The sequence below is a fragment of the Theobroma umbraticum genome, unplaced genomic scaffold (assembly GCF_002168275.2).
Source record: "Theobroma umbraticum cultivar Fairchild unplaced genomic scaffold, ASM216827v3 scaffold_81.0, whole genome shotgun sequence".
Classification (NCBI taxonomy): domain Eukaryota; kingdom Viridiplantae; phylum Streptophyta; class Magnoliopsida; order Malvales; family Malvaceae; genus Theobroma; species Theobroma umbraticum.
The window spans coordinates 4,772,429-4,785,753 of NW_018397268.1; the positions used below are offsets into that span (position 1 = coordinate 4,772,429).

Below are 13,325 nucleotides of genomic sequence, written 5' to 3' on the forward strand. Positions count from 1 at the left end.
CTAAAGAGTCTCTAAAGCGACTGCTTTTATGGTGGTTCAGGCTCTTAGCAGATTTAGACATATCTGTATTCTCTTTGTCATAATATTGGATTAATTGCCTGTCTCGATCTTGGTCGTCATACCGTTATGACTTCATTTCTTGTCGTTTCCAGGTTTCTTTTGCCTTGGAAGATTTTTACTTGAGTGTGCAACAATCATGGTAGCATGCTTAAAAGAACGTCTGGAATAAACTGGCAAATGGGAACTTGTCTAATAAAAATATCACCCACCACACCTAAGCCAATTAAATGTAGTAAATAGACCACATCAGTAGCAAAGGGTCTCTCTTCTTCTGATTGGATAAAAATGACTGCCTTAGTTATTGTGTGGTTACGTTTTTGGTTTGCTCTTTTCCTCTTCTACAACAGGAGCTTAACTCTTAAGTCAACAATCAAATTTATAAATGTATCAGATTTTTGTTCCTGGTATCCTTCTTCAAATGAGATATATATGTCACTTACTGGGGATATCTTCAATGAGTTAACACCATAAAAAACTATTGAAAGAGGTTCAGAAATTCTTTGGCTCCTAAGCTCTGGAAATCAAGTTTAGCTTGAGTTTTCCCAAAATCAAAGTTGCCAGCAGGTGTGTACACTCTCTCAAGCTTCTGCATGCATGTCAACTTACAGGCCAATCATTTTGCTTTTCTAGCTGGCTGCATTTCATCCTTGGTATTGTTCTACAGTTTAGATTCTTCACAGTAAAAGCAAAAAAGAATAAGAATGATAGAATCTGCTATTGTCATTTAGTCCTGGACATGAATAGGTTTATTTTAATAAGTTTTTCAGGAATCAAAGACAATTTTAATTTGCTCAAACCTTCCTGTTTTTCAGACTTTGAGTTTGTCTTATACTATATGTGATTAGGAGAATTTAATTGTGTTTTCTTCCAAGAAACAGGCAGCTTCATCAGTTTCTCATTCCAATCTTAAGAAAGAAATATTAAGAATACTGGTACTGATAAAAAAAAAAAAATAGTAAGTTATAGTACGACATTTGGACAAACCTTTTCTGAAGAATGTATAAATTGGATACTAGACAATAGTCATTTCGAAGTTCATTTTTTCTTTTTCCCCAAATGCATTTAACTCTTTCTTAGGTGGGCTCGTGAAGGTCTCAATTCACTTAAAGCAAGTTCTTATCTGAAATTTGAGAAAGCCTGTCTTTTCAATGCCCTTTTGCCCTTTCCTGTTTTTGGACATTTTCAGTTACTAGGCATAAAGCCATGATTTCTCTTCAAAATCAGCATGGTTTTCAAACATAATCAAACTTCCTAAATACAGTAGTATTGTTGGAACCCTTTTCCTATTAACTTTTTTCCTTCATCTATTTATTTTGGCTCAGAAAGGCTTCTTAAAATCTTTCTTGCTGCTAGCAGTTTTGAGATTTTTCCTAGAAGTTTCAAAACAAACTTTGGCAATGGGGTTTCTGGATCTGTTTGTTGTGGCACTGATGCCAGTTCTGAAAGTATTACTGGTAACTGGTGTGGGCTTGTTTCTTGCCATGGAACAAATAAATCTCCTGGGGCCAGAGGCAAGGAACTACTTGAACAAAGTAAGTTAATACATTTCTGAATCCCCTTTTACTACCATGCATAATATGATGTTGGAAAAACATTTATATAAGTAGTGAGCTGATAACCAACATCTTTTACTACTACTATTTTTGGCCTGATTCAATAGCATTAGCAGTCAATTCAAACTTTGGTTCTTCAGTGTGATCTGTGGGTTCTTATTTTAATACAATTCTGACTTTCCTAAATTGTTCATGCTTTTAAACTTTTATGCAATCATGCTTCATTCCAAGAGGACTTATACAAGTTGAGATACTTTTACAACTTCTCTTCTACTGATGTACAGATTGTATTCTATGTGTTAAGTCCTTCTCTTTTGGTCAGCAACTTGGCCGGAACTATAACTTACAAGAGCGTGGTTACTTTGTCAGTTTCCCTTCCACTCTTTATTCTGTTTCAGCTGCTTGCTTGGTTCGTTTTCTCATCTCTGGCTAAATCTTATGCTAATCCCTGGTTCTGTTTCTTATTTCTTTGTAGGTGGTTCATGCCATTGAATATTCTTCTAACATACATTATTGGCTCAGCTCTTGGTTGGGTTATCATAAAAATCACTAAAACCCCCGAACACCTTCGAGGAATTGTCATTGGTTGTTGTTCTGCAGGTTCTTTTTTTCTTAGAATTTTCCCTATTTCTAATCTTTCCCTCCATTAGAAGAAAGGGTTCCTTTTGTTTTCATCTTTCTTTGAGCTGCTGCTGTTGTCGATGCGCAGGAAACTTGGGAAACTTGCTTCTCATTCTTGTTCCAGCCGTATGTGAGCAGTCAAATAGTCCATTTGGAGATTCATCTACTTGCTCTACAAATGCTGAGGCTTATGCTTCACTATCTATGGCAGTATGATCTCTGATTCTAATCTTTTGGACTTTCAAAGTCAGCTTTCTAGCAATTCTTCCAAATGTGGATTACTAACTTGATTTTTTTAATAATAGAGTACTAAGTTGTTCACCCTTTTCCCCAAATCAGCCTTAGGAATGGTGTGACATTCATTTAAAATATGTTTTGACTTAGCTTATCAGTAAAAGGATACATCTTGTTTTGTTGAACTTTGCATCTGCAGGTAGCCGCCATCTATACTTGGTCATATGCGTATGCTGTGGTGAGTGCTTATGCTATTAAGAGCGCAGAACACAAGTCTACCCATTCTGCTGAAGAGGCCCCTGCACCATCTTCAGACAGTTGCACGGAAACACTACTACCGTCGAGTTATAGCCAAATTTCTGACGAAAGCTCAGTGCAAGTTGAACTGCCTCTCACCAACTCCGAGGAAAGAACAAAGGTTTACCCTGTCTTTATTTTCGTATTAAGCTGCTATCTTTAGTCACAGATTTGTTATCGATATCTAGCTTAATCATTCGTGAGGCTAGGATATTTGTTGCCAATACTGATTGGACCCTGATCCTAAGTTTAAACATTCAATATATCAAAGCTTGGGTCAAAATAGCAATGCTGTTATTCTGTAGTGACTATATGTTATAGGTGCTAGTAAAACCCTGTCTCATTGCAGTATATGCAGGTTTTGCTGAGAGTTTAGTCGCCTTGTAGAATGAGATATCACTCATCAGCCTTTATTTAATTGGCTACGAGTGCCATTGAGCCTTAGGTGTTGGATTCATTTAGTTTATTTTCCTTTTCTATTCATGCTGAGATGAGAGAGTGAGACCCTCTTTGTAGGGTGTTCATGTGTAAGTTCGATGACTTACTGAGAATTAAAGATCACCATGTCTGGTATCATATAAAATAAAAATGAAATAACCATGTTTTAAAAGTTAAAAGGATTTTGAAAGAGTAAAAACTTACCATGTAATTTCTTTTATATGTGAAAGAAAGTTTTTTTTTTTTTAAATTTATTTACATGTTAAAAGGTTAAATTTGTTTATAATTGATTTTTATAGATCACTACACCTCAATGGATAAAAGTTGCTAATCCTTTTGGATGAAAATAAGATCACCCTTCAGGACAATGATCTAATCACTCTCGATAATCCAAGTTTATTGTCATGTAAAATCACTAAGTTTCCCCAAATACTGTGATTTAATCACTAAATATATATCACCTTTTGATTTGGAATTATTATCCCTTTTCAATTTTTTGTTTTATTATTGTTTTTAATGTTATAGAATGTTGTAATGATATTCAGGTTTAGACCTGACAGCATCTATGAGAATCCTGTTTTTGCTTTGAGGAAACCTTTTGTTAATCTCCATGAAGGAATACATTAAGGCATATTGCTGACCATAGCATATTGATCAGTGATGCTACTAAATGGATGCATTTGCCTTTTCTTTCTTCCCTCCAATGACAATGCTATCAACTTCTTATAGATGTCATTTTGCAAGAAGATTGCTCAGTGTGTCAAGAGCATTATGAGCAAGATCGACCTGAAGAAGGTGTTCGTACCATCAACTATTGCATCGGTATGCACCATATCAGTGACATCTACTGCATCTGTGTATCCCTGCACATGAATGTCTCATCACTAATTTAACTATCCTTTCTTTATGCCATTTTCCCTTCAGATTATTGGGTTAATCTTCGGGATAGTCTCTCCAATCCGAAAAGTACTAATTGATGATAGTGCCCCTCTTCACGTAATTTACACTTCTGCAGCTTTGATAGGGTATATCTTATTCCACATCCCTTTTCTATTCTAACACATGGAACTTCAGATATATTTTGTATTAAAAAGGTAATTGAATCTGACTAACAGGGAGGCAGCCATTCCCTGTATGACCTTGGTAATGGGGGCAAACCTTCTCAAAGGTGGTTTCCTGTTCTCGCTTTTAAAAGTTAATAATGCTTGCTTTTACCATTTAGCTGTTTCAGGTTAGTAAAAGGAAAAACATTATCGTTTTAGCAGAGATCCAGTTACAAGCTTGTTCTTGCAGGTCTAAAAAGATCAGAAATGAATCTGTTCGTCATTATAGGGGTGGTAGCAGTGCGGAATATTTTCTTGCCTCTCTTGGGGATTGGTGTTACTAAAGCTGCATATCATTTTGGAATGGCTGGATCAGATTCCTTGTATCAATTTGTTCTTATGCTTCAATACGCTGTTCCCCCTGCAATCAACGTAGGTATGATTAGCCTCTATCATATTCTTTATATGCATATATACTGAAGATTTTAGATTTAAAGGGACAAATATAAAAAATTTAATATTATAAAATTTACTAAAAATAGGGGTGAAATTATAAATATTTAAAACAAAAAACTAGAAAAATATTATAAATATTTGGAACTTTGGGGGGCGGAGGCCCTTACTAGGCTCCGGTTCCTCCGCCTTTGCGCACTATGTATGTGTGTATGTATAGGTATATTACATATATTTCAAATTCCAGAGTTTCCACCAACTTAGAATTCTTGTCCAATCGTGAACACCTTGAACGACTCTTGACTAAAATCCTGGTTTGAACAACTTTGCACTATAGTCTGCATTTTTTTTTTAAATTAAGCATCATTTCAATTCATTGCAAAAAGGGTAATCCCCGTATACAGATTTCAGGAAGGCCCACAGCTAGGGAGAGCAACTCTGTTCTTCCCATCAGTATCCTGGTTATACAAAAATTGCCAGTCGCTTCAAGCCTTCCTTTTCTATACAAAAACAAAAAATGTAACCCATAACCCATAACATCCTGTATACCTACTTGAGACCTTCATAACCAGAACCTTCCATAAAGCAAAATCAGTAAGAATGGGAACCAAAGGCAGAAACTTTGTTTCCTAGTCTTACCAAGTCCAATAAACACTGCCCCGCGCACAAAAATCTTCAAACCTTATGGACGAATTGAAGCAAAGTTTTGTGAGGACATCATGGCACAACATGTCACCCGCCCCCTCCCATCTGTTCAACAGAAACAGCACGCAACAAACACAACAGACTCAGGGGGAATAATGTCCACAGTCACCAACGATCACACCTACCTTATGGATACACTCGTAGCAGGTGATTAGCTATTTTGTTATGAAAATTGCAAAATAATCTCAAAAGAGTTGTTCAAGATTTTACCCAATCAATAGAATAAAGAAAAAAAAAATCAAGTAGACTCACCAGAACACAAGAATTTATATGGTTTAGTTTTTTGATGACCTACGTCCACGGACACTATAACAGAGAACGATCCACTAAGAGAAAAATCAAGAGATTAGAAAAATAGTCTTAAACTTACAAGCCTTATCCCACGTACACTCAAATCAACCTCTTTAAATCTAGGTGTTCCCTATTCTTTAACCCCATAAGATTCTTTTATAAGACAAACTACAATAATTTTATCCTAATACAATTAGGATATGTTTTCTTATTCTAGCTAGATTTAAATACTATCTTAACATGGTATACAAGTTTAACTAGAATTAAAATATCCTAGTTAGACTACAATTCAAGGCTATCCTAATAAATCTCCACTTTAGGCTTTAATTCACTAAGCTCCACCTTATGAACCAATCTCTGTCGACACCACCAATGACCTAAAGGGCCTTAAGCACTATGAACACCGAACAAGTCCAAGCAAGGCTTGAACTTTATCCCAGATACTATCTCAATCAACATATTTACCAAATTTTCCACTATAGCTATTTTCGTCACTACAATATCACATCTAGAAACAATCTCACGAACAAAGTTCCACATGACTTGCATGTGTTTGATTTTCGCATGAAACATTTGATTTTTAGTCAAGTGTATGGAACTTTAACTATCACAAAACACAAGTATTTATGCTTGTCCAAAACCAAGATCACTAACTTAGCCTCAAGGCCATAAAGCCTCTTTCATTGCCTCAGTCACAGCCATATATTCAACTTTAGTTGTAGACAAAGTGCCTATTGATTGGAAAATTGCATTCTGACTGATTGCAAACCCTAAAAAAGTGAACACATACCCCGTTTAAGATCTTTTACTATTTAGATCACCAATAAAATATGAATTAGAGAAGCCAATCACATTACAGCTAATGTTTACACCTCCTTAACACATTAAGCCAACATCAATAGTACTTTTAGGTGGTTTCACAAGCTCTCGTGTTTGATCCCGGTGTAGAGACTCAATCTCCTTAGAATATTTGACACATGTAATTGCCTCACGATAAGAGTAAGACTCATCAATCTCTACTTCCACAAATAAAACATAAGAATGAAAATTACCATTGACACAAGTAACAAAATCATCATACTTCTTAGGTACTCTTAAATTCCTTGTAACAATGTTTTGTTGTTGTATATGAGATACCAATTCTTATATCTCTTGTGATTCATTCTAGATTTCACTACCATCCCACACCGTCTTAAGAGCATTGATTTCAAGTTCCACTTACTTGCCAACTTCTTGGTCTAATTTGATTGCAATTCTAAACTTTAGCCCATAAAGTAATACAAAACTTGTCAAAGGTAACATCTCGACTTGTTAAAGAGTTGGGGGACTTACGATCAGTACACCACAACCAATAACCCTGAACCCTATGTGCATAGCTTAGGAATATGCATTCTGTTGTCCTCGACGCAAGTTTACCATCACTTACATAAGCATAAAAGGGACAACCAAATACTTTTAATATAATGTAATCAATGGGCTTACTAGATCAAACTTCCTCAAGAGTCTTAAATTCAATTATAGTTGATGGAGATTGATTTATCAAGTAGTAAGCCATGTTGTTATCTTTTGTCTAAACTACTTTAGATAACCCAACATTAGATAGCATGCATCTTGCTCTTTCCAAAAGTGTTCTTTTCATTTGTGTTGTAACACCATTTTGGTGTGGTGTTTTGACGACAGTACAACGTCTAACGATTCCCTCATTCTTACAGAATAAATCAAACTCACCTTTGCAAAATTCCAAACAATTGTTTATTTAAAAGCTCTCGATCCTTTCTCAGTCTACTTCTCTATCAATGCTTTTCAATGCAAAAAGGTGGCCAATATTTTATTTTTAGCTGTCAAAAATTATGTCCATACCTTTCTTGAAAAATAATTAGTAAAGGTTCATATGTATAATGATCCACCTTTTGATGCCACTAAAATTTGACCCCACAAATCTGAATGGAAGTAGTTTATTGTACTTTTAGTTCAATGAATTATAGTGTTAAATTTCACTATGAATTGTTTGCCATAGACGCAATGCTCACAAAAATCTAGCTTCCTAATGTTTCGAGTCATAGTAAACCACGTTTACTTAGTTTTATCATCCTTTTTCTTGCTTATATCACCCAAATCATATGCCACAAACATGTAACATCATCATTAGGATTATTGGATGAGAATACAAAAATAGTTCCAATGCTCGTGTTTCCCACTAGACGTTAAAGGTTACCAGATAACTTACCCTTCATGATAGTTAAAGCTCTTTTAAATACCTTTAAGACACCATCTTCACCACCTCATTTGTGGGTCTTCTTATTTAACAAACTTAAGGATATAAAAATTTTTTTGGTAAAATACGCCCACCTCCTTAAGTTTTAATCGAAATTTCAAGTGGGCCCATTAATTTTCAAAATGGATATTTTACCCTAAAAAAAAAAAGTTTTGCTGGTAACATAGGCCTAATCGTTAGTCAAATGCTAGTGTTTTCTTCAGTTTGATGATGTGACAATATTAAAAAGATAATTTTATCTTTATTAATTTAAAAATTACTATTATATAATTTATCAATTTTTTATTAATTTAAAAAAAGGCCCCTAATCGAGCTCCCTTGGGAGCACCAATCTAATGCTCTCCAGGGGAGAACTAGGTGATCTACGGGTGCAAGGGACTCTAATGACCAGTCTGAGAGAAAAGAAATAATGGAAAAAAGGGAAAAGGCATTTTAGAAATTTCTTATTTAATGTTAATGTTGTTGACAAGTTTAGGAAGCAGTGTCCATTTTGAAAACTAATGGACCTTTGTGTAATTTTGATCAAAACTTAAGATGGTGAGGGTATTTTACCTAATTTTTTTTCTTATTAGGGACATGTCTCACATCAAGTGTCTTTACCATACCATCAAACATCTTGATTCGGATGGTGCCAATCCCAACAATTGGGAGAGATAAATCATCTCCTAATTATACAGTGCCCATATTAACAGATTGATAAGTTGAAAACCAATCATGCCTAGGACATATGTGGAAACAATAAGTGGAATCCAAGATCCATGTATCCATTAGGTTATCATTGGTAACTGCAAGATCACTATTAGCTTCTTCAAAAGTATCAAAGTCATCTTTAACCACATTTGCACTACTCTCAAGCTTGTTAATCTTTTCATCATCTTTGAATTTGATACAGTTTTGTTGGAAGTGACCTTTTTTACCATAATTCTAGCAATTCTTCCTTTTTACTATAGATTTACCTTTTCTGTTTAGGCTTTTTTCTCTATTTTTTCCTTTTTCACAATTAAGACTTCTGGTTGATTCTCATTTTGGATACCACCAATTTTATTCTTCAATTCCTTAGAATTTAAATATGCCTTTACATTCTCAAGAGTGAGTATCTCTTGGCCATATAACATAGTATCCACAAAGTTTTCATATGATGGAGGCAAAGAACATAAAAGAATTAGGGCTAGGTCTTCATCCTCAATTTTAATATCGATATTCTTTAAATAAAAAATAATTTTATTAAATTCATCAATGTGGGTATTAATGGATGTACTTTCATAGATATTTAGAGCATACAATCATTGCTTTAAATACTGTCAAGGATATATGAAGCGGATTCATCAGAGATTTGGTCATATAAATACTATCAAGCTTAAGCTATATTGCAACAGCAGATTTTTTAGTCATGACTTCTCTTAGCACCTCATTAAACAAATTTAGGAGAAAAGCATTATGTGTATTCTTCATAAGGTCATTTTTCTCACCATCAGATAGATTAAAGGGAAGATGGTTTTTTTTCCCTTTAGTGCTTTCAGCATTCCTTGTTGCACTAGTAATGCACGCATTTTAACATGCCATAGGCTGAAATCCTTTTTTCCATTAACATTTTCAATCTTATACTTGGTTGACGAAATAGTCATAACGAGATTTAAATTAACTCAATACCTTGAAGCTTTAACACCAGTTTGTTGTGAAAATGGAGAAATAATCTCAAAAGAGTTACTCAAGATCTTACCTAACTAATAGAATAGAGAAAGAAAGAAATCAAGCATACTTACAAAAACACAAGAATTTACTTGGTTTCGTCTTTTGATGACCTATGTCCATGGGCATAGCAACAAAGAAAGATCCACTAAGAGAAAAATCAAGAGATTACAATAACAATCTTAAACTCACAACCTTTATCCCACATACAGCTAAATCGCTCTCTTTAAATCTAGGTGTCCATTATTTTTTAACCCCATAGGATCCTTTTATAGGACCAAGTACAATAATTTTATCTTAATACAATTAGGATATCTTATCCTAGTCTAACTAATTTGAAGACTATCTCAACATGGTATACAAGTTTAACTAGAATTAAACTATCCTAGTCAAACTAAAATTCAAAACTATCCTAACATCTATCAACCCTAGAATAGAATGTTGGCTCTGTTACTAACGGACAACCTATGCTTGCATGTAAAATTGAAGAGAAACCCCATGTGGACTAATAATACTTCCCACATGGCTTCCCTTCAATCTACCACCTTGATACCCTGGAATGAGATCCATATGTTCCCCCTTTTGCTATAAATAACAGATTTCCATAGATTGTCTTTTTCTTCACTAAACTTTCAAATCCATTTATTCAGCAGAGCTCTATTTCTCAACTGAAGATCGATAAAACCGAGTCCTCCATACTCTTTCAAGGTACAAGCCAAATCCCAATCCACCCAAAGCATCCTTTTCCTCTCACTTGATTCATTCTAGAGGAACCTCCTCTAATTTCTATCTAATTCCTCCTTAACTCATTGAGGCATTTCAAATAGTGACAAAATATTTCGGTACATTCACTAACATTATAGTCTACAATTACCTTGTATTGAACATAAATTAAGGAAACTTTTGTTGAAACCAATTAAGTTGATATATTTACAAAATTGAAATTTAGAATTTGGGTTATGGATTCAAGAGGGAGAGTTTTCTTGATTAATTGCTTTTAATGATCCTAATGCAATTTCTTTGTTCCTCTAATGAGCTTTGTAGGTACAATGACACAGCTATTTCAAAGTGGTCAAGGTGAAACTTCTATTATTTTGCTATGGACTTACGCTGTAGCTTCAATCTCCTTAACACTTTGGTCAACATTGTTCATGTCACTTGTAGCGTGATTTATAATTCAAATTCCATTCCTCTAGCTTTTGCCACCACAACACCACAAGTATGTAGCTTAATTAAACGCACATTGGTTAAGTTTGCTTTGCTTCCATTTCATGATTTTTGAAAGCTGTGCTTGAAGCTTTTTGTTTGGTGTAAACCTTTTTGTTTCATATAAGAAATTCGTGACTGGTGAAATATTAGTGCTAATTTCATAATTATTTATTTTTCAATAGCATGAAAATCTTGAGGATAGAACTCATTTATATACAATAAAACCTCTATAAATTAGTACTCAATAAATTAATAACCTTGATTAAATAATATTTTTGGTTAGTCTCAACTTGGGACCAATATGAAAAATTAATAATTTGCTAAATTTATAAGATAATCCATTTAAAAAAAAAATACATAGGTCTCACTTGATATAAAAATTAATAATCTCATTATATATCAAAATTATATATATACATGACTCAATTAGGAGGCTTTTGTAAAATATGACTCAAATATTACTTGTTTCTTCTTAAAATTAGTGTCCTTTTGGACCTCTTATTTAAATTTCTTAGTGCATTAAAAAGCTTTGGTGTAGTGTTCTTGTATTGCAATAGAAAATTATGCAATGTGCTTGTTGCTTTCAGTGCATCTTTGCATGAGATAGGCTCTAATATAAAACTATCTTCTTTAGCTTCATCCTTGTTTTCATTTCCCCGTTCTCAATAATTTACTCATCACGAATAATTATAATTCACAATTCAGTAATTAGATAATATTCGTATAATCACGATGCACAATACATGTATTAAGTTCAATGTTTTGGAAAAAATAAAAAATGCCTTAATAAATTAATTTTTTGTTAATTAATGTAAAAATTAATAAATTATTAATTTATTGATTAAATAATATCTCGATTAATTAATAAATTTTCATAGTCCTAAGGATAATTTACAATGGTTACTTGCATTGTTCTGCAGAACATAGATATATGAATAAATTTTTTTCATCTATTAAGAAATTTTGAACCATTCACCACCCTAGTTTTGTGCAAACAATTAAAACTAACTTTCATAACATCCACATGCTTTTTTTCATCATGCAACCCTCACTATATAGCTTTTTTATTGGTAAATAGATAAGGAAATTATTGGATTCAAAATTAGGATTTTCATGAGCCTTGTTTCATTGCAATTAAGAGAATTGAAACCTTTAAGTCTTAAGCTCAAGTTCCACCATAGATTGATTTGTTAATTTAGCTATTTAATTTGTCTTTTACTTTATTCTATTGTATGTAACAATTACATCATTTATGTTGAAATGATTTAATTTTAATTATAATTTCTTTATACAGATATATCACAAAAGGTTGAGAATTTTCATCTAAATTCTTACCACTCCAACTATCCAAGTGAAGCTTAGAGGAAAAACAGAGATACTGAATCTTGAACTTACGTCTCTTTTTTGAAAAGGTGATTAGTGATATTTTATTTATAAACTAGTTTCATCTCTAGATGGTAAATTGTACATTGTATGCTTCAATGCAAGCACATTAAAACTTACCTTGTACAATGTTAATGCTATTTAGAACTCTTTTATGACATGTGAATTTTGTGGAGAAGGACATTCCAATGACAATTGTTCCATCTATTTTGAGTCTTGTCAATTTGTTGGAAATAGGCAACAGAATCATCCTTATTTCAACACTTATAATCCTGATTGGAGGAATCATCCGAATTTTTCATGGAATAACAACCAAGGGTCTTCATCAATAGCTAAGTCAAACTTTCCTCCTGGATTTCCATCTAGAGCCCCTATTGGTGCTCATGAGCTGCATGAACATATCTTCATCAATAACATCCAAGTAATTTTACTATTTCATATACTATTGGTGCTCTTTGTTTTGCTAAAGCTTTATGTGAGTTGGGTGCAAGTATAAATTTGATGCCATTATCCATTTATAAAAAATTGGGTTTGGAAGAGATTAAGCCAACTCTATGACTTTACAACTTGCTAATCGATCCATCACCTATCCTTATGGTATTGTAAAAGATGTTTTGGTAACAGTTGGTAAGTTTATTTTTTCATTAGATTTTATTATTCTTGATATTGAAGAAGATCGTAAACTACCGATCATTCTTGGAAGATCATTCTTGAAAACTGCTCGAGCTTTAATTGATGTGGAAAAAAGTAAGCTTACTTTAAGAGTTAAAGATCAACAAGTAACATTTAGTATTTTTTGAGCTTTAAAATTTTCCAATGAGCATGATGAATGTTTCTCAATTAATGTGGTAGATGACATAATAAATAATGTGTTTATTGAAAATCATCAAGATCCACTAAAAACTTTTTTGCATTCTTCATGTGATATTATTGATGATAAAGTTCTTGAATATGCTAACCATCTTGATGCCCATTCGTGTTTTCCAAGATCCCAATTTGAGTCTTTGAAATTATCAAATATAGCTTCACCAATCAAACCTTCCATTAAAGAACCTTATTCGCTTGAGCTCAAAC

The 13,325-nt window shown here is 33.4% G+C and overlaps 1 protein-coding gene across 4 annotated transcripts; it reads left to right on the forward strand.

Annotated features, from left to right (window-relative positions):
• The first annotated feature begins 437 nt into the window (after nucleotides 1–437).
• On the forward strand, nucleotides 438–12,526 carry LOC110425623 (protein PIN-LIKES 3-like). Of its 4 annotated transcripts, none has more exons than XR_016351784.1 (12): nucleotides 438–624; nucleotides 1,383–1,592; nucleotides 1,898–1,977; nucleotides 2,089–2,213; nucleotides 2,323–2,444; nucleotides 2,668–2,886; nucleotides 3,933–4,025; nucleotides 4,128–4,228; nucleotides 4,319–4,371; nucleotides 4,497–4,682; nucleotides 10,704–10,878; nucleotides 12,163–12,525. XR_016351784.1 is itself a non-coding variant. In XM_089785018.1 (12 exons), exons 2-12 carry the CDS (start codon nucleotides 1,458–1,460, stop codon nucleotides 12,228–12,230), a joined length of 1,215 nt encoding a protein of 404 aa, XP_089641144.1. In that variant the 5' UTR covers nucleotides 438–624; nucleotides 1,417–1,457; the 3' UTR covers nucleotides 12,231–12,526. The 4 variants fall into 4 exon arrangements, 2 of the variants coding, with proteins under 2 accessions (XP_089641144.1, XP_089641143.1); XR_016351783.1 differs by having other exon boundaries at nucleotides 1,417–1,592; XM_089785018.1 differs by having other exon boundaries at nucleotides 1,417–1,592; nucleotides 10,704–10,736; nucleotides 12,163–12,526.
• Nucleotides 12,527–13,325: the final 799 nt, after the last annotated feature.